The following is a 20,814-nucleotide window of genomic DNA, read 5'->3' on the forward strand; positions in this document are numbered from 1 at the left end:
TGGCAGGTGGATTCTTTACCACTGAGCCACCTGGGAAGCCCGAGATGGAGAAGAGGATTAAAAAAAACAAAAATCTGGGGAGAAGTTTCTGTTTATTTACAAAAATATATATGTATATGTATATAATATATATTAAGCCCTCCCCCAACTCCCACAATTCACTTTTTAACTTCTACCCCACCTCCCTTTTTAAAACAAAGAGACTTCAGAGAACTTCAGAGGCAGTTCCTCGGGAAGGGCAAGCAGGAGCAGCACCGACATCCTGGGTCTGGCAGGTCGAGGGACCCGGGTCCCATCCTTGTTCCCTGAGGACAGGGTCGGGGAGGGGAAGGCTCAGTCCTTGAAGCCCTGAATACTGTAAAGAATGCGCTTCTGGTGTCCCGGGAGCGTGATCCCCATCTGCGCCAGGTCCCTGTGGGCAAGGAGAGGGGCTCGGTGAGTCCCGGGGCTCGATCCCCAGCGGCCCTGCCCTGCCCAGGCCCCCAGGGTCCTCACTCGGCCGTCAGGTCCAGCACGCACTCCATGGTGTCCAGCCCAGCGGAGCGGAAGTGCAGGATGTAGCGCTTCATTCGGATGGACTCCAGCCACTCAGCCACGCTTCGGTAGGGGATCCCGTCGGAGCCACTCAAGCTGGGCAGGCGAAGGGTTACCCTGTGGGGTGTGGGGGGGACCCCTCAGTCGCACTCGATGGGAGATGCAGGGCTTTCCTGAAACTGGGGCTCGGCCTCCGTGCCTGTGCGGCTGGCCTGCAAGCCGGGCGTCTGACACAGAGATTATCTGGACTTTGCGGGTTAGCCCGGCCATTGTCTCTGAACCCATTTCCTGGCCTGTTGCCTGGCAACAGCCACGGGGCAGGCGGACAGTCCTGCAGCACTGACAGACCTGGGGACAAGAGGCAGCCTTGGAGGTCTAGACAGAAGGGACCACCGGCCCGCCTGCACTGCAGTGGCCAGCTCTGGGCAACTGATGGGGGCCGGCTAAGACACGAGGATTAAGTATCCCAGCTGAGAGGAAGCAGGAGGAGGAGGAGAGAACAGAGGCCCCGGAAGGTGTATGTGGCTTCGCCTTTTCTCAGGATGGCCCCGGGAGTTCTGGGAGCAGCCCCCTGCTTGCCACCTCCAACCTCAGCTGTTATTCTTGCACTCTGACCCCCCCCACAATACAATGAGTGTTCCTGTCCTGAAGCCAGCCGGGGCCAAAAACCATTAGCAAAGTAAATCTGCTGGGGGAAAAATATCCAACATTCCAGAAAGATTAGCACATGCGGTCTCCAGTGCACCAGGGAGTTGTGCTCCAAAAAGATAGTTTCAAAAGTTGGAACTGGGAGCATGTTTTCTCCCAGAAACAAGGTTATATATGGCGGTCTGATACAGAGGCCAGCACACCAGAGTTGCTTTACCCGATAAAGCATTTGAAGCCGTGCCCGTCTCTCCCATTTCACCCCCACAACCAGTTGATTCTCTGTATTCTGGCACTGTTTTCAGTAAAAGGCAATACTGACCATGTCCCTCCCATGGACAGTTTGAAAGAAAAAAAAAAAAAAATGGTCAGAATCAAGTCCAAACTTCTCTGCACCCTGCATTATTTGCAACTGGCACACCCTCAGCTCCCCAAGCCTTGCTGGCTACATGAGCTGGGAGCCTTCCCAGACCCCACAAGGTTGCCCCTCTCAGGAAACACATCTCCCGGCTGGCTCTTGTCAGTTTCTCTGTCTTCCCTTCCCCATTCTCAGGGACCAAGCGCCCTGGAGCAGGTAGCAGGTTGGCAGCCGCTTGCATATACTTTCTATCTCCACGTGCTTGCTTTCTGTGCTGGGCTGAGTCGCTCAGTCGTGTCCGACTCTTTGCAACCCTGTGGACTGTAGCCCACCAGGCTCCTCTGCCCATGGGGATTCTCCAGGCAAGAATACTGGAGTGGGTTGCCATGCCCTCCTCCACGGGATACCCCCAACCCAGGGATTAAACCCAGGTCTCCTGCATTGGCAGGCAGATTCTTTTGCCACCTGAGCCACCAGGGAAGCCTCCATCAAACTAGAGCTATCAAGGCTGAGACATTGTACCTCCTCCATCAGAGCAGACTCTTCTCAAAGTGCAGACTGGAATCCTGTGTCTATGCCTGACTCTTGGGAGCTCCACGGGCCCGGCACTTGGTGCATGTGGCAGCTGCCCGTTTCCATTCTCCCAGACCTGCCCACCCCACCCAGGGTGGTTGCTGCTGCTGCTAAGTCGCTTCAGTCGTGTCCGACTCTGTGTGACCCCATAAACGGCAGCCCACCAGGCTCCCTCGCTCCTGGGATTCTCCAGGCAAGAACACTGGAGTGGGTTGCCATTTCCTTCTCCAATGCATGAAAGTGAAAAGGGAAAGTGAAGTCACTCAGTCGTGTCTGACTCTTAGTGACCCCATGGACTGCAGCCTACCAGGCTCCTCCGTCCATGGGATTTTCTAGGCAAGAGTACTGGAGTGGGGTGCCATGTGGTTACCTGGGATCAAAGTTGGCAATGGTTCGCAGGGAATGGGGGTTGGCATGCAGATGCTCCAGCTGTGCCTTCAGGCGGTGGAAGGGGGGCCGGCGGGCACGGTCGTAGGCCCAGCAGTTCTTCATGAGTTCATAGAGGGGGGCAGGGCAGTCCACAGGAGGGGGCAGCCGGTACCCGTCCTCAATGCTCTTCATTACCTGTAGCGAGGAGCAGGGCAGGAAGCTAGCCCAGCAGCCCAGCAGGAATATCTCTGTGCACACAGATCATTGCCACGGAGCCTCTGAACCCCTGACCAGGGTGGACATGGTCAAGACAACAGGGCATGAGGTGAAGGGGACCAGAGAGTTTAGGAATGCAGATAAAGGGGCAGAAAGAAGAAATCGGGGTATTTGCAAGAAAGGGCTGTGGAGGATTTGGGGAGGGGCCAGGAGGTGTGAGAAACACCAGGCTCACCTCCTGATTGCTCATCTCCCCATAGGGCTTGTCCCCGAAGCTGAGCACTTCCCACATCACGATCCCAAAGCTCCACACATCGCTGGCCGTGGTGAAGATCCGGTGGGCGATGGCTTCGGGGGCTGTCCAACGGATGGGGATCTTCCCTCCCTAACGGGGCACATGGGGCAGAAAGCTGAGGCGTCTCAGCACCAAAGGGCATGGGAAGCTACCGTGTCCCCATGAGCATGCCTGCTCTGTATGTACTGACGGCTGTATGTACAGTGTGTGGATGTGTATGTGATAGGTGTATAAGGCGCTCACCTGGGTTTCATAGGTGCCATCAAAGTTGTCCAGGAGGCGGGTCAGGCCAAAGTCAGACACTTTGCAGCACAGGTTCTGACTCACCAAGATGTTCCTGGCGGCCAGGTCCCGGTGGACATAATTGTGGTCACTGAGGTAGTTCATGCCGGACGCTATGCCCTGCAGCATGGTCACCAGCTGCCCAGGCACTAGCTGGTCCTCCCGCTCCTGCAGCAGGGAGTGGGCAAAGTCAGGGGCCAGGCTGGGTCTCCTCTTCCCAGAGCCGGGGTCCATGCCCGGGCGGGGCTCTGTGGCCAGTCCCCCTTCCCAGCTGGTCCTATACCCTCCTCACCCTTAGGAAGGCATCCAAGGCTCCATTCTCCATAAACTCCGTGATGATCATGATGGGTTTTCCTGAGACATAAAGCACACATCACCCCAGCAGCCTCCACCCCGTCTCCACCCAGAACCACACTTCCTGCCTCTGACGGCACAGCCTCCCTCCACTTCCAGTGGTCTCAGCCCTCTTCTCCCACCCCCTCCCCAGCCCCTGCACGCTCTCTTGGGTCCCACCCCTCATACTCTTTGTGACCACGCCTTCCAGGTGCAGAATGTGCGGGTGGTTGAACTGGCCCATGATAGTCGCCTCTCGAAGGAAGTTCCACCACTGGCCATCGGGAGATGTGTCTTTCAAGGTCTTAATAGCCACAATCTTGCAATCCTGGCTGGGGAGTCTCAGGGACCCCCGATACACTTCCCCGAACTCTCCTGGGTGGAAAGAAAACAGGGTCACGGCTGGATACACTGTCAGGCTCCCGAGGGGGACAGGCAGCGACCTCCCCAGTCCTCCAGTTCCCTTTTCTTCTCTGGCCCAGAGGAGCAGAAACATGGTGTACCCTCCTCCCTGAGAAAGGGCTTGGCTGTACTTCCCAGGACCGGGGGGCTGGGAGCTGGGATCAGGAGTACAGCTCTGCAAACTGCTTAGCACTGTCTGCCCACCTAGCACAGTTTCGGGGGTCAGGAGACAGTGGGCAAGGGGGTACTGTGCAGTGGGGCTGGACTGTGCTCACGGAGGGCAGGCTGGTCAGGGTCAGTACACAAGTGACTGGGGAGGCTGACCACTGCCACCTCTCTTCCGCAAGCTGCTCCAGTCACAACTCGGCCAGCTTGGCCACACAATCGGCCAAGACACTGCCGAGCTTTGTTCGCTGTTCAGATCCATTTCCCCTGGTGACCCAAGGGATCAGGGCAGCCCAAGGACACTGGGCCCCTGGTAGGGTGGAATGCGGGACGCCCTGAATCCCTTCCACGTTTGGGAACCCTCTGAGAAGAGCCTGAGCCCGGGCACAGTGACCCTGTCTCTTGATAAAGATGATGTGTCCACTGCTCTTTATCAGAAATTCCATCATCACAGAGACAGATGGTGCAGGAGGTGGGGGCTGCTCCAGGACACCTGATAAGGGGGTTACAACGTGAACACGGTGGTTTCAGGACACAGGGTACAACGGGGAGGAGACTCATCTGGGAGCTCCTGGGGCAGAGGAGAGGCCAGCTGGGCTCCACACAGAAGGGCCGGAAGGAAGGGGCCTGCTGGCAGCTCTGCGTGGCCACACAGAGGAGCCCACGGGGCTCACCTTCACCTATGACGGTGTCCACGACCAGCCAGGCCGGGTCGAGCTCCTGGGTGAAGTCCAGGGCTCCCTGGGCAGGGTCTTCATATGCCTGGAGGTCGACGTAAGGCTTCAGCCACAGCTTGTCCTCTGTGGGCAGAACAGGGTGGACTCGGCCCAACTCTGGGGGCTCAGGGGTACCAGGAGGAGGGGCCAGCAGACCCCAGAGTCCTGGCTCTTCTGACCCCTGAGAAGCCCTGTCCTGGCTGAAGTGAAAGATAGTCTCCTCCCTCAGCAATGAAGCCTCCAGAACCCAGTCACTCCTCCTGTGTCTACATGCAAAGCTCATGTGTCCTCGCCTCCCGGGGCCCAGAGCAGGAGGCAGGAAGCCAGACCCGAACCGTGTTCATGGCCTCGAGTGACCCAATCTTCCGAAGGCTCCTCGACCCTACGTCCTCGCCTCCCTCCTCCCCGCTGCTCAACACCCTGCCCCGGTCACTCACAGCTCATTCACATTCCCAGACAAGCCTGCCTCCCGCCCCGTGACTTGGATGGACCCCAGACTCCCCCTTTTGTGGGGCACCTAATGAGGTGACCAGCGGGCAGCCCCCATGTCTGGAAGGAGCCTTTTCCTCCCTTCCAGCCTCAGCCCACAGACCCGGCCAGGCAGGGCAAGGAAGGCGGCGCAGAGCCCGGGCATATCCGTACAGTGGCTCCGACAGCTCACAGGTAATTGCACAGAGCCTCTGGGGGACTATTAGTATGGAGTTAATTAACCAAAGTTAATTAAGGAGTGAAACACCACAGCCCCGGAGACAGGAGAGCCCACTCGTGCCCCCAGAACTGCGCTAGCAAACCTGGGTCCCTGGGTCCCGTCCTAGGGGCACCTCCCAACACGCATGTGCACCACGTGTGCACATAGGCACTCCCGGCTCACCTCGGTCCCTATCGGCGACGCGATCTCGCTGCCTCTGCTGCCTCTGGTGCCGTCGCCGCTGAGCTCTCCTGGAGGGGTGGGGACCAGGGTCTTCAGGGGCCCAGGACCATCTCAGGGGCCCAAATGCTCTTCAGCTGAGCTCTCCCCAGAAACAAAAGGGGGTGGGGGGGGACACAGGAGCTTTGGGACTAGGGCGTGGGAGGGCTGTTGGGACTGCATTCAGGAGCTTCTGCCTGGGCACGGGGGACCCAGGGTGGGGAGGGCGGTTGGGGGCACAGGAGAAACACCTGGAACGGAAGACCAGCATCCCGAGCAGCAGAGCTACACCCAGAAGCAGTCCGAAGATGATGGCCACAATCTCACCTCCACTCAGGACCCTGGAAACTGCAGGCACACGGGGTGAAGAAGTCTGGGGGTGCTCAGGGCCTCCAGGGATGATGGAGGCTAAAAGGGCACATGCAGGGGGTATGTGTTCCCCAACCAGGGAGATGGGTATGGGTGTGGGTGAGAAAGCCCGTGGGAAGGGCCCATCCAGGGGACCATCAGCTTGGGCTGCCAGCCAGTGGATGCTGACTTGAGAGGTTAGGAGACTGGACAGAATGCTGGCTGGCAGTATACGGCATCAGGATGAGTGTCTGAGAAGGAGGTGCGGTGTGAGCTGCATGGAGCTGTCCACCCAGGAAGCTTGTGTGTGTGCGTGTCTGCATGTGTGTCTACAGGAAGGAGCTCACTAACCAGAACAAGGTCTGAGAAACCTCAGGGGGATGACAGGTGTGTGTGTGTTTGGGACAGAACAGAGTAAGCCACTGACCGGGTGGGCTGGTCCGAAACTCATGGTCAGCAGAGAAGGGGCCGGGGCCCAGAGGGGTCACCATGCGGACTCTGACGATGTATGTGGTGTCAGGCTGCAGTTCCGTCAGCAGGACCCTGGGCTCTAGAACCATCTGGTACCGCTCTTCGTCCTGCGGATGGGGGGAGCTCATGTTATCTGGGCCATGCCGTGCCAGACCTGGTGGAGGAGATGGGCAGTCCTGGGAACATGCGGGAGGGGAGGCTGGGGAATGGTCAGGACAGGGCTGCTGATGGGGTTCTGCCCTGAGACAGCCACACAGGTCACTGCGGGCAGTCTTCTCCTATCCTGCACCCCAGGCGAGGAAATATCGGGTGCGTCCAGGCACAGACACCAGAGATGTTCAGTCGCATTCTTACCTGGTTCAGCACGTGTAGCTCGTAGCTGAGGTTCCCCCCGGGGCTGCGGGGCCGGGACCCTGCCCAGGTCAGCTCCAGCTGCCGTGGTGCCTTCTTCACCAGTCTCAGGGACAAGCCTGACAGGGACTCTGCGAGTTCAGAGGGAGGAAATCACTTAAGTAGCTTCTACTGGCTTTCCACCCATCGACTTGTCCCCATGGTCCTATGCCCCCCCACCCCCCATCTTCTCCAGGCCCTGCTGGCCCCCAGGCCCCTCACCTGCAGACCCCATGTTGATGCTGAGTGAGGCGCTGGCAGGCTTGGAGGCACCCAACCCCGACACTCCATTCTGGGCTTCCACGTTGAAGGTGTAGTTGGCGTGGGTTTCGAGGCCGTCCACACGCACCGAGGGTGCGGTGAGCCCGCTAGGGCCTGCAGAGAAGTGCACACCTGCCCCGCAGGGCTGGCAGGGCCCCCCGTCCAGTGCTGCTCCCTGACACTGAGAACACTCCACGTTGTATCTGACATCTTCACGTTCCCCCAGGTCTGCTGGGGGTTCCCAGCGCAGGGAGAGCTGAGTCCCTGAAATGGAGAAGCTCAGATTTCGGGGGATTGAGGGGGGACCTGTGGGAAAAGAGAGGCCATCAGCAGGGGCCAGCGTTGCTCTCTCCCCAAGCTGCTGGCTCCCAGCCTCCTCCCAACACCCTGATTCTCGAAGTCCTCTGAAGGTCCCGCCAGGAGATTTGATTCCTAGTGAGGGAAAGGTGGCTTAACCGCATCTCTGTGCTCTTCTAGGAGAGAAGGGGTGCAGGCTGAGGGCATTATGTGGCTGGCACCCTGGATGGTCCCCAGTATCTTATAGGCTCTGGAAAGTTCTGACTCCAACACAGGCTTAGCCACAGTCCTGCACCCCCTCACAGACAGCCAGGCCCTGGCCCCGACTCACGTGTGCACGCAGCATGGGGGCCCTCCCCAGGAGCGCGGTAGTGCCCACTCTCACAGGCACACTCCGTGGCCCCTTCAGCCTCGGCTGTGCTATGTTGGGGGCACTTGAGACACTGGGGTGCGTCCACGTCACTCCGGTAGGAGCCACTCGGGCAGGCTGGAGAGAGAATGCCACAGAGCCAAGGTCGTCCAGCGTTTTACAGGCAGAATCATATCCCTTCTCCCAATCCTTTGTGCTAGAAACACCCCGGTACATGTCTCCCTACGGCCTTTGGACACTCAGTGTAAAAGTCAACTGAGATGGAGCGTGGGCTTCCTTCCAGCCCTTGGCACCTGGAAGTCCCTCCCACAAGGGGCCCCTGCAGATTCTCCCCATCTCCTCAAGTCTTCTTACCGAGGCATTCCTCAGCATCGCTGCCGCCCTCCTCATACCCAGGCTCACAGTAGCACCGCCCCACCGGTACCAACCACTCGCCGTCGGGGCTGCAGTGCATGCGGGGTGCACCTGAGGGGCCAGGGCTGACGTGTGCATGGGGCACACAGGTCCCTGCCACTTCGGCCAACCCCCCAGGTCCGGGCAGAGTGTCGGGGAATTGGGCCAAGCCGTGCACAGTTTCAGGGCAGCGCTGGTAGAAGACCCGGACGGACACCAGGGCCACACAGGCACCCGGGTTGTGGAACGCGAGGTAGAGGCCTCGGCGGGTCAGGCGGCCCAAGGAGCAGCGCTCCACGTTCAGCTTCACGGCTCTGGATGCAAGGTCTCGGACGGTGAAGCTCTGGTCGGCGGCCACTGTGGTTACCTGGGAAGGAGGTAGGGCAAGAGGGAACAAGGCAAAGTCATGCTTCATTCCCACACCACAGAAGCGATTGCTTGCTTGACACTTCACAATTTATACAGCCATCAACAGAGGACCGATTACGTGGGAGCTACTGAACCAAGCATTTTTATGTGCATTAATCCTGCAAGGTAGAATGGATCACCTTCCCCATGTGACAGATGAAGAAATTAAGGCCAAGAGAAGTGGAAGAAACTTGGATGAAATCACACAGCCACCACCTGGTGGGGCTGGGATGGGAACCCAGGCTTTAGGAAGCTACAGCTCTGATACTTCCCACTATTCACAGGTGTTCCCAACCTCGGTGGCAATGAGGTGATCAGTTATAAAGGGTGTCATTGTTCACTTATTACTAGTAACCAACTTTACAGCAGCTGCTCTTTGGAAAAAAATGAGATTACATCCTCTAATAATATGCTTCCTTTTCTTTCACATTCCAGTATATTTTCTTGGGTAGGAAAGAAAGAGAAAAGATTAGAAAGTAGCTTGCAGAGAACTGTCTTCTTACACAACTCTAGGTATACTCATGGGCATGTGTCACACACAGTTGTGGTGAGCATTGATGTAAAAAGTCCAAATACCTCTCCCTTGCCCCCACCATGCCATGCTCTTATCTAAATAGATGCTCATAAAGGCCTCTAAAATAGATAAGGCTGGCACTCATTAATAATAAAAAAATATTTTTATCACCATTTCAAGACAAGGAAGAGCTCAGAGAGGTTAAGCGACACTCCCTGTGTTGGGACACAGCTGAAGAGGTACTTGAATCCAGCCCTTCTGATTTCTAGTCCCATATTCTTTTTGTTATTCCACACCTACACCCTCTTCCTGTTTCTGCCACCTTCTCTTTTCTCTGAGCAGAGCAGGGTCATGGAAGGGAGTGGGGCAGGGATGAGTGTCAGGGCTGAAATGGCCACGAGGGGCAGGAGCACCTTCTGGAACATGGCCCGCCGAAGCTGAATGCCCACGTCCTGGTCACTCTCCATGTATAGGAGGTTGAAGGTCTCCTTGCAGCCCAGAGGCCCTGCTTCCCCGGGGAAACTCTTGCAGTCCCGCACGGTAAACTGCAACTCCACGTGGACGCGTGAGGCCTCCTCTCCCCGGTAGATCCAATTGGTGCGAAGCCAGTGCTCGGTGTCTCTGCCTTCTTGCACGGGGCAGTCCTGGTACATGTACAGGGGTGTCCCATTCAGTATCTGCTGCACCTCACTCCACTGTGAGAGGAAAGTCAGAGTCAGCCTCCAAGTCATCATCACCGACTCCCCAGATACTCACTTTGTAGAGTGGAGGCGAGGAAGCTGGTGTCAGAGCTTCACAGGTTCACACTTCTTGTCCTGCTTTCTCTCAACACCCCATGCAACAGGATAGTAGGTTAAGTGTTCAGGGTTGGGGATTTACTTGGATATAGCATAAGCAAGACAATGGGCTTTCCAGGTGGTGCCAGTGGTAAAGAACTCGCCTGCCAATAGATTCCTGGGTCAGGAAGATCCCCTGGAGGAGGGCATAACAACCACTCCAGTATTCTTGCTTGGAAAATCCCATGGACAGAAGAGCCTGGCGGACTATGGTCCAAAGGGTTGAAAAGAGTCGGACATGACTGAAGCAGCTTAGTACATGTACAAGACAACACCTCCTTAACAATCCTGGCCAGCCAGCCCTGGACCCTTCAGTGAGCCCATCCTAACTCTAAGCATGTGAGCACCATTTTCACCTATTTTATCAGCAAAGCTGTCAGATACCCCAAAGGCAGATTTTGGGTAGCTCATTCACAGAATCTTTCTGCCTATTTGTTCAGAGGAGGGGAGACTATGTATGACGTGAAGGCTCCTGACTTTTGGAGGGCAAAAGCAAATATAGAACTCTTCTAAATGAGGGAATCTAATCTCATCCTCTCCAATGTTCCCTCCAGTTATGGCCACTATCAAAATCAACATGGAAAGAGCTGGTTGGACTCCTAGACATCATCCAGTTCACCTTCCTTAACTCTTTTTTAACATTAAAAAAATGTTTAACATTAAAAAAATGTTTAATCTTAGCAATAATAATGGCCAGCACTAATATAGTGCTTATCATGGGCCAATCACTATTCTAAGCATTTTGGATGAAGAAGCTGAGTAACAGTTAGGTTAAAGGACTTACTTGCTCAAGGCATCAGCTATTAAGAGGAGGAGCTGGGAGCTGCACCCAGGGATTCTAGGCTCCAGAGTTTATGCTCTTAATCATCATGTTTCTATGTGCTTATTACAAAAAGCCAACGAATAAAAACCTACATAAAATAAAAAGTGAAATTCTTCTCGTCTATCCACCCATTCCTAACGACTTGGAATAAAACCTCCCAGATCATTTTCAGGGCTTCCGGAGAAATACTTGAATGTTTTCTGGTGTGCCTGTTTTTAAGGTAAGTTTTTTTAAACATATACATTTCATTTTGTAACCTACTTTTTGTTTTTAACAAATTGTCTTTGAAAGATGTCCACAACAGTGTATAGATCTACCTAATTATTTTCAGCAATTCACGAAATAGTATCTCATTGTATGGATGCACCATAATTTATATAATTATTTACCTATTGTTGGATATTTAGGTAACTTCTAGCTTTTTTTAAAAAAAATTTAAGTAAGTATGTTTAGATTTTTATGATTTCTGTAGAACTACTGTACCAAAGGGCAAGGACATTATAAATTTTATAAGAAGATATTGCCAAATTGTCCTTCACAGAGGCTTTATCAACTTACATGTCCACAGTGCAGGAGGTACATTTTCTCAAAACTTCATTAACACTGGACATTAATGAGCTTTTTATTTTTGGTCAATCTTATGGACAAAACAGCTTCTGGCCATTTTAATTTACCTTTCTTTGGGGAGGAGGTTGTGGCATTTTTCTTTTGTTCACTGTCTATGTGTATTTTTAAGCAGTTATGTTTTATAACTTTGCCCAATATTCTACTGTCATCTTTTGAATCTTTTGAGTATCCATTTGGATAAGCTTTTTTTTCTTTAACATTACAGATATTAATCATTTGTTTGAAATGTATATTTCATATATTTCCTCCATCATACCATTTAATTTTGCTAATGATGTCTTTTAAAATTTTTACATAATAACATTTTTTCTTCTTTCCTTTTTCTGTGTTATGTAAATATTTTGCTTGGGAAGCTCTCCCATCCAAGATTATAAAGATATTCTATATTTCTCCTAACATTCTTATAGGTTTGGTTTTTAGGTTTAGATTTAAGCTTCCTAGAATTAATTTTTTTGTGTGTATAGTGAGCTTCTCAGGCAATGCTTAGTGGTAAAGAACCCGCCTGCCGATGCAGGAGATGCAGGAGACCCGGGTTTGACCCCTGGGATGGGAAGATCCCCTGGAGAAGGGAATGGCAACCCACTCCAGTATTCTTGCCTGGAAAATGCTATGGACAGAGGAGCTTGGCAGGCTACAGTCTATGAGGCAGCAAAGAGTTGGACCCAACTGATTGAGCACATAGTATGAAGATGTAACTTTACTTTCTTCCTTTAAAAAAAAATTATGGACACTGAATTGTCAATTTATCAACTAGGCTCTACCTTACACATTGATTTGCCATTCCAATGTTATCACAGACTAAAATCTCAAGTATGCAGGTTTGTTTGGGGACTTTCTATTCTGTTGCATTGACCTGAATATTCTTGTGCAATACCAAGTGTTTTAATTATAACTGGTATATAGTATGTTCTGATATCTGGTAGGACGAGTTTCCTATTTCATTATTCTTCTTTTTCAAAAGAATTCTCAGCCATTCTTAAGTATATTCTCTTCTAGATGAATTTTTAAGAAGCGCTCAAATTCTATAAAATATTCCAGCGATATTTTGGCTGCAACCCCTTTATTGTATAAAGAAGAGACTCAGGCCCATAGCAAGTTCACTTCCCCGAGGGTTTTTATCACTACATGCAGTGTCAGAAAAGGCGAGGAAAAGTGCCATGAACTTAAAGTTTGGGGTGGTGTGGGGCAGGCGCAGAAGTATATGTTGCTGTGAGGCACGTATTTTTGTATTAGGGTAGGGGGTTCAAAGATGGAACAAGGGGTGTCCTGGCTACAGCGACGGAAGGCAGCAAGGGCCTGTACTTAGGGAGCTGTGATGGGGAAGCTGGAGTGGAAGGCTTGGGGTGGAGGTCAGGTGGAAAGGTGGTGGGTGGTTAACGCGCAGCTCATTAGCTAGACTGCCAGGGCTGCAGCTGGAGCCAGGAGCAGCAGATGTTCCCAGCTGTAACACGCTTCCCCTGGTTCCAGCAGTGACAGATGTGGGAGAAGCAGCTGCCCGGGATCCACAGCAAGGATCCTTTCACTTATCACTCTGGTTGCTGGCTGCTACATAGGTCTGTTCTGGGGAGGCTGAATCTGGATGTGTGTGTGTGTGTGTGTGTTTTGAAAAGATGGAGAGGGGTGGAAGGGACGCGGCAGTCAGTGGAAATGTGCCTGCTGCTGTCTTCTTGCCTTCCTAGTACAAAGCTGTTTAGCCTGAGCTGCAAAAGGGGCCTTGTTTCCACTCCAGCCCAGTTAGGGGAGACTTATTTGAGTGGGGGGTGGCAGGGGTAGCCCGTGGGAGCCTGCAGACGGACCTACAGCCCCCACTGTGGAGCGATGAGCTGGTTTATGAGATGCGGCACCTATTAGAGCCGGCCTACTCCAGGATTTTCCGAGCAGCCTCTCCTGTAGGATACATTATGATTTTGTCTATTAATTCTAATTACAGGCCACTCCACCGGAGAGCCCAGAGTGGAGCCAGGACCCTGCGACCCAGAGGGAAAGAAAGCAAGTAACCCCAGAAATGGAGGCTGGATTCCTACTGCCGTAGGAAAGAAAAGAGGACGCCCAGAGAACAGAGTCCAGGACCAGAGGGAAGAGGCCTGAGGCCAGAGTCCTGGAGGCTATGGTGCTTGTGGAAGCTCCTGTGGTCCCAGGCCCAGCTCCGCTAAGCTGAGTGGCAGCTCCGCTCTGGGACTCACAGGATCCTCCCCCTGCTCACTGGGACTTTGGAATATCCAACAGGGAAGGGGCTTAGAATGCATGCTGTGCCTGGGCTGGGGAGAACGGAAGGGCCAAGGGCTCTCTGATGGGGCAGCTTTTAACTTGGGGAGAGTCAAAGATGCTTTGAAGAAGGTGATGAAAACTCTGTCTCTCCTCTCCAGAAAAAAACAAAAAAAAGTCCACATACAGCTACCTAATTCTAAATACTTTTTGATGAGGGCCCCTGACCCCTGAAACCTATCTGCACAACTCCACTGGGATGGATGGACCCCAGACTGAAGACACTCTTCTGTGTTCGGGTCTCAGCCCTCAGCCATCTCAGGGATGGTCCATTCTCTTCCCAGGGGCTGTCACTCTCATCTTCTTCCAAGTCCTCGCGAGTACTGAGCCCTTCCTCGCTGGGGCAGGGAGAGGAGGAGCCGGGCATTGAAGCTTTCCCCATGGGGTGAAGCTTGACCCCCCCCCCCTCCAAGTCCCATTCAGGAGGCTCTGACTCACCTCCCCTCCCCTCCCCCTCCCGGAGGAGACACTTCCAGTTTTTCCAGCTCTTTTCTCCGCTCCTCCACCCACCTCACCATCCCATTTCCCAGTGGCCTTCAGCCTTGAGCCACCCCAGATGCCCCCTGACACTCACCCCGTCCTCTGGGGGATCCAGGAGCCAGCCCAGCTCTTCCTGTGCCTTGCTAGTATCCATCAGAGTGACTGAAGGTGGAGAGAAAGGGGGCTGTCATCTCTGGGGGAGGCCCCACACGTGCAACTCACATTCCTCCTTCCGGGCCCCCAGCCCCAAGGCTCAGCATCCTGTACCCTCACTGCTGCGAGTTTCTGAGGTTTTGGGGAGGAAAACCTCCCTGGAAGGAGGATTGAAGAAGAGCTCCAGGGCTTAGTCTGTCTTTCTCCCGAGTGTGAAGGGAGAAAGGCAGAGTGGGGCAAGGGTTGGAGGGCTGAACCTTTGGCCAAAGTCAACGGCAGGAAGAGCAGTCCCAGAGAGGCTGGGCGGCCTCACACTCGGCAGGGACCGTCAGGTGTAGAAATGGAGGGGCAGATGGACCAGAGATGAGCTTGGCTGCTGGGGGCCGCTGAGTGGGTAGGATGTGGACAGGGGACTCTGGAGGGGCATCCTGGGTGGGGAGGCTGCCTCCCCCTGGCAAAGGGCCTGGCCTGCACGAGGTGGTGGAGTGGGAGTACAGGCACAGCCAAGAGTCCGGGAAGCAGGGATAGTAGGATCACAGAGCATGCAAGTGTCCACAGGAAAGGCTTGACCTCTGCAGCCAGGAGCACCTGCACCTAACCCACCCCCAGCGGCAGGTCCCTCTGTCCCCGGGCTTAAGATGACATAAGGGGACTTCCACCTCCGACTTCCGAAGGGTCAGATCTCTGAATTGGGAGCCTAAGGTTGGGACTGCCTGGGAATGGAGAGTCCCCAAGATCGCTGGGGTGGGAGGCTGCTTCCAGCAGAAACTCACTCTCCACCCCCACCCCACCCAGGAGCAAACTGCTGGCCAGCAGGGAAAGGGGTGAGTGACCCGGGAAAGCAGCTGTTTGGGGTTAAAGGCCAAAGACTGGCCTGGCCAGTCGACTGCCTGGCAGCCGGGCAAAACAAGAGCGCTGGAGAGGGGCTCCGAGGAGAGGGCCTCTGGAATGCCGGCTCCCGGAGGAGGAGGGGGTGGGGCGGGGCGGGGCGGGGGTCGGTACCTTCCACGGCGCGCGCCCCCGGGGGCAGCGGGGCGCAGAGCAGCAGCAGCAGCAGCAGCAGCCCGAGCCCCAGGGGCCAGCGCCGCTCCATGGCGCTGGGCCGGGACCTGGGACCGCGGCCCGGACGGCGGGGCCAGGTCGCGAGAACTGGGCTAGCCGGGCCGGCTGGGCGGGGGCGGGGAGGGGGCGGGGCCAGCGCCCGGGGCGGAGTCCCGGCCTCACCTGGATCACCTTCTTAAAGGGACAGGAGGGCAGGAAGGAAACTTGTAAAACAGGCCATAAACTTCAAAAAAACCGGAGGCGCCTTGACCGGAACGAGCCTGCGGGCGCCGCCTAGTGGGTGGGATTGGGAATCGACTTGGCCCCGTGCTCCTTTGGACCCTAAACCCATCCCTGTCTCCAACCGGTCTTTGGCCTAACTACACCCAGGTGTCCCCTCCCTTCTCCCTTTCTTCAGGGCCCAGCGCTGTAACAGACACCGGGAGGGGGAAAGCAGGGTAAAGAGACACGTCTTGATGTTTCTGTCGGGGAGGCTTAGGTGACCATCATGCAAGGCGAGGTTGGTTGGAAGCAAGTCCAGGCGGGGGCTCGGTAGGTGAGTCTTGAGGGAGGAGACTTGGGTGAACTGGGTTTTCTGGGTGGCAGAGATTGGGCAAGGCGTGAGCGAGGGCCCGAGGGCAGGGAGCCTCAAGGTGCCTCTGGGAGTGGTGAAGGGACCAGTCTGACTGCTGGGCTCAGGATTGTCGTCCTGGGAATCAGGCAGGAAAGGCAGGTGTGGGCCTGGGCAGGGAAGGTCTTGGTACACGCGTGAAGGAGTTTGCACTATACCGTGCACTTTATAGATCAATGGGAGAAACTGGTGAGGGCTTCTGAATGCAAGTGCTAAGAGGAGCTACGTGGTGTAGACCTACGGCCTCCCTCCCGTTGGAGACTTTTTTGTGTTATTTGCTCAGCTGTGTCCGACTCTTTGCGACCCCATGGACTGTAGTTCTCCAGGCTCCTCTGTCCATGGGATTTCCCAGGCAAGAATACTGGAGCGGGTTGTCATTGCCTTCTCCAGGGGATCTTCCCGGCCCAGGGATCGAACCCTCATCTCCTGCATTGGCAGGTGAATTCTTTACCCCTGAGCCACCTGGGAAGCCCCTGTTGGAGAGTGCCTTCCAGTATATTCAATACATGTTTGTTCAGTTTCTACTCTGCTTGCAGCAAGCTCTGAAAGTGTCAAAGAAGAATCCTTGCTCTAAACAAACTACAGGCTGAGGAGTGTTTGCAGGGGCTGGAGCATAAAGCAAGAGCAGAGATGGCTAAAGTGACAGGCAGGAGGCACACATGAGGGGTGACAGTGGCTCCAAAGGGGGCGATCGCCCACTGAGGGCCGGTGGTCAGTCCCATGCCTGGGGCCGCGCCTTCCTGCAGCCCTCTCTGGCTCCATCTCCTCTGGCTGACTCATCCATAGTTTTTCTGTCATTTGAATTGTTGCATGTTTTGGTCACCGTGGGGGAAGGGAGGTGGTGCATTTTAGGTGCTTATTTTGTTTCAAAAAACTAATCCTTCTCATGTTTCTTTTTTTTTTACATACAGATAAGGACAGGAGGAAAATGGCTCATAATTTCCTGGCCCAGACTAGCCTCATTGGCATAAATAAATAAATGGAATCCAAGCACGTTGGTTGGAAAATTCACATGGAACAGAAAAGAAACAAAACGGAAAGTAGAATCCTCTCTCCTCCCACCCTCCAGTTCCTGACCCCAGAGTTACCCACCATCAATTGTTTCTTGGTCATCCAAGGTGTTTTCTCTATGGTTTTGTTGTTGTCGTTCAGTCACTAAGTTGTAGCCCTGACTCTGTGACTGCGGCACGCCAGGCTCCTCTGTCCTCCACTGTCTCCCAGAGTTTGCTCAAATTCATGTCTTTCCCCTGTGGACACACCATCATATACCTCTTTCTAGTCTCCGTCTGCCCCCTCGGCCACCCTATCCCTCACCCAGCACATACACATGCTTTTAGAATGTATATACAGAGGGGGCCATAGGATACATAGGCTCTGCACCAGGGGCCTCTTTCTAAAGTAAAGGACTGTGGGAAGGAGGGGGAGGCTCCTGCAGGCTCCAAAGGCTCAGAGCTTTGTGATTTCAGCGGGGAGGAATGGGCGAAGGGTGCACAGCCAACAGAGGGGGGAAATGGAGCAAACTTTGGACAATCGTGCTAGGAAATAAGCCAGACTGCGGTGAGGTCATGCATGTGCTCCGTGGTGTGGTTCATTAAAGTTACAAGACCCTTGGGACTCAAGGGGGGTGGGGTAGGGGCTGCCCATGCAGAGAGAGGTGGAGTCCAGAGGAACCTGGCTTTTGTGGTCAGACTGTTTCTCTGTCCTGAGTCTGGAAGTGTTGAAGAGGGGGAAGGAAAGCCCACGTCCAGCTGCATTCAGGATGAACCCCAACTTGACAGTCCCCCATTCCCTTTGCTGTGGGAGGAGGCACGCCTTCAGTTTTGGCCTCTGTCCTTCACTAACAGTGCAGCTTTTTGGAGTTATTTCCACTCTCTGGACCTTAGTTTTCTTAGACCCAGATGATCTCTGAGACCATTTCCAGGAAAGACAATGGGATATAGGGTCAGAAGATGAAGGCCAGCTCATTCAGCCTTGTGTGTCTCTGTTTCCTTAGCTACAAAATGCAATTAAGCATGCCCACCTCCTAGGGTGGGTGTGATGATCCCAAGGGGAGAAAGTACTTTTCTAACTGGAAGATACTGAGCAAACATTACTGGGCTTGGAGAGTGATAGAGGCCAGGACTTTCCTGACCTTCTCTTACCGGCCTCCCAGGTTACTCCCAGAGTGGAACAACCACAATGACTAAGGCATCAATTTTTCTTTTCTTTTAAAAGCAAATTTATTGCAGGATGCTTTGCATAAATCACACCCAACCCAAGAGTACAGGTCAATGGGTTCTGACACATGCATATACCCTGGTAAGCACTGGCTCAGCCAAGTTACAGAACACTTTCTTCACCTGAAAACACCCATGCCCTTTGCAGTCAGTCCCACCTCTGGCTCCAGGCTTTCTCTTTTGCCTGATTCAAAATTTCACTTAGTCTCCGGAGTCTGGTTTTCTCCCTTCAGTGTGACACGTATGTTATGTGCATCAGCGGTATGCTTGTCCTGTATGGGTACCCTATGACGTCAGCTGACAATACAGTATGCAGACCGAATGGTCTTCCCCTGCTCTGTTCTCTCGGGAGCTGTAGGCCTTCTATTCAGGCCTTCCCAGAGGGATTCCCGTCCCTTCTCTCAGGCGGAGGGAGCCCAAGTTGTCTGGCTGTGTTCTCACTCTGCAATCAGGAAGGGAAGTCTGCATGTCCCTTCAACCTTGGACTTGTGTGCCCTGGCTCTGTCTTACGGCCCAACCTTAACACCATCCTGTTGAAGTTGTTCCCTGCATACCAGCCCATCTGGCTCCTTGGGGACATTGGCATAAGGTGAGATCCACCCAGCCTGGGTCAAGGCCTTGGACATCCATAATGCTCTAGATAACATGCAGCTTAACCACAAGGGGAACCCAGTAAGCTGCCCCCGACCGCTGTGAGAGCATCAGTACAAATTGGTTTATCAGATTAGGATCAGGTCCCTAGCAAGGGCCGGCGTGGAAGGGACCAAAGCAGCTTTTGTTTTGGCTACATGGGGCTGGCCTGTGCTTGTCAGCAGCCGGATCCGCAGACTGTGTGGGCAGTAGGAAAGGGAACAAACAGTCCTCTCTGTGTGGCATTCGGGCAGATTCTGCGCATCTTTGATCACCAGGCTAGTTCGGCCCTTCCCTTTGCTTGTGTCTGGGCTCTTCCCCATCTGTTCTCTGATCCTGCTTTACCATCAGGCAACAGGGGCAAGATAATCATCATTACCATTTATTACAGCACCTACGCATGCTACCAGGGCATTTCACATACATTATTTCATTTACTTCTCACACCAACCCTTTGAGGAAGGTATTATTAGTCCCGTTTTATAGATGCAAAAACCCGAGGCGCTGAGATTTAAGTTACTTGTTTAAAATCACTCAGTTGCAGAGCTAGGATTTGAACCTGGGTCTGCCTGACTCTGGGGCCCGTGGCCTCTACTCAGTGTTTCCAGAAGCAAAGAAAGTAGAAATTGTTTTACTTTCCTCCATCACCCATTCCACCCCTGAGAACACCACGGATTAGGGCTGCCTGTTGCCAACTTCATACAGTGGAACCATCTGATATGTATTCTTTGGTGTCTGAGCTCTTTCATTTCCTCTGCTGTTTGTGAGATTTCTTCATGTGGTTGTGTGCTGGTTGATTCCTCTTGTTGTGTGGTATTGCATGTATCAAGAACATCTTATTTTTGAAGATCTCTTGACTTGTGGTTAAAGTAGTACACTTGAACTGCTATACTGGGCAACTCCCACTGTTTATCCGGCTTGTCTGGGTGTCTCCGAGAGAGGCTTAATCTGCCTAGAAGGTACTTCCGCTTATGAAGGAGAAGTTTTGCTAGCCTCATGGCTCCTTAAGTGATTAAATACGTGCAGAGGTGGTCTGTGAGCAATACCACTGACCCCGTCACCCGCTCTGCCTCCCACCCACGCCCCACCCCTCCCTTCTTCCTTGTCATGTTGCCAAGAGGAAAACATCTGATGTTGTTTAAGTAGCTGCAGCTCTTTGTACCAGAGTAGGCCTGTTGTGAGATAAAGGCAGTTTGAAGTTTTCTCTGAGGCGTCAGGAGCACAGCTGTCTACTAGAAAGTTCTAACATTGTCACTTCAGTCATGTGCTGGGCTGCCCCGTCACTTCAGTCATGTCCAACTCTTTCTGACCTTATGGATTGTAGCCCGCCAGCTCCTCTGTCCATGGGATTCTCCAGGCAAAAATACTGGAGTGGGTTGCCATGCCCTCCTCCAGGCTGTCTTCCTGACCCACAGGTCGAACCCCCCAGTCTTTTGTGTCTCTTGCATTGGCTGAGAAGCCCTCATAGTCCTGTGATCTTGGGCAAATCATCTAGCTTTCCTGAGCCTCAACTTCCTCATCTACAAAATGGAAGAGATGGTGATCATGATGTTGGTTATAAACAGCTACCTCATGGTAAATGAGAGTATAAATATGATATAGCATGCAGAAGGTTATTCCTGGCACCATGTAACTTAAGGACACTTCCTTTCCATTTTGGTGTCCTCCTATACAGGGTTCTTGGTAGCTCAGTGGTAAAGAATCCACCTGCCAGCGCAGGAGATACAGGTTCGATCCCTGGGTTGGGAAGATCCCCTGGTTCAGAAATGGCAACCTACTCCAGTATTCTTGCCTTGGAAACCCCATGCGTAGAGAAGCCTGGTGGGCTCCAGTCCATGGGGTCCCAAAAGAGTCAGACACGGCTT

General features: G+C 53.6%; 1 protein-coding gene across 1 annotated transcript; it reads right to left on the reverse strand.

Annotated features, from left to right (window-relative positions):
• Nucleotides 1–73: 73 nt before the first annotated feature.
• On the reverse strand, nucleotides 74–15,597 carry EPHA1 (EPH receptor A1). Its single transcript, XM_043463938.1, has 18 exons — nucleotides 15,434–15,597; nucleotides 14,373–14,440; nucleotides 9,661–9,942; nucleotides 8,287–8,692; nucleotides 7,894–8,049; nucleotides 7,227–7,571; nucleotides 6,969–7,096; nucleotides 6,571–6,721; nucleotides 6,047–6,143; nucleotides 5,760–5,827; nucleotides 4,847–4,972; nucleotides 3,795–3,980; nucleotides 3,565–3,626; nucleotides 3,234–3,440; nucleotides 2,931–3,080; nucleotides 2,481–2,674; nucleotides 496–651; nucleotides 74–412 (listed from the first exon to the last, which is right to left on the reverse strand). The coding sequence occupies exons 1-18, from the start codon at nucleotides 15,522–15,524 to the stop codon at nucleotides 334–336; spliced, it is 2,952 nt and encodes a 983-aa protein (XP_043319873.1). The 5' UTR covers nucleotides 15,525–15,597; the 3' UTR covers nucleotides 74–333.
• Nucleotides 15,598–20,814: the final 5,217 nt, after the last annotated feature.

Source organism: Cervus canadensis, chromosome 3 (assembly GCF_019320065.1).
Source record: "Cervus canadensis isolate Bull #8, Minnesota chromosome 3, ASM1932006v1, whole genome shotgun sequence".
Lineage (NCBI taxonomy): Eukaryota > Metazoa > Chordata > Mammalia > Artiodactyla > Cervidae > Cervus > Cervus canadensis.

Excerpts from the sequence above, each read along its gene's own strand:
- EPHA1 (XM_043463938.1), bottom strand. The coding sequence starts at position 15,524 with ATGGAGCGGCGCTGGCCCCTGGGGCTCGGGCTGCTGCTGCTGCTGCTG. Across the intron at positions 9,943-14,372 it reads TGGATCCCCCAGAGGACGGG|TGGAGTGAGGTGCAGCAGAT; the intron begins GTGAGTGTCAGG and ends TTCCTCTCACAG. Across the intron at positions 7,097-7,226 it reads CATCAACATGGGGTCTGCAG|AGTCCCTGTCAGGCTTGTCC; the intron begins GTGAGGGGCCTG and ends CTGAACTCGCAG.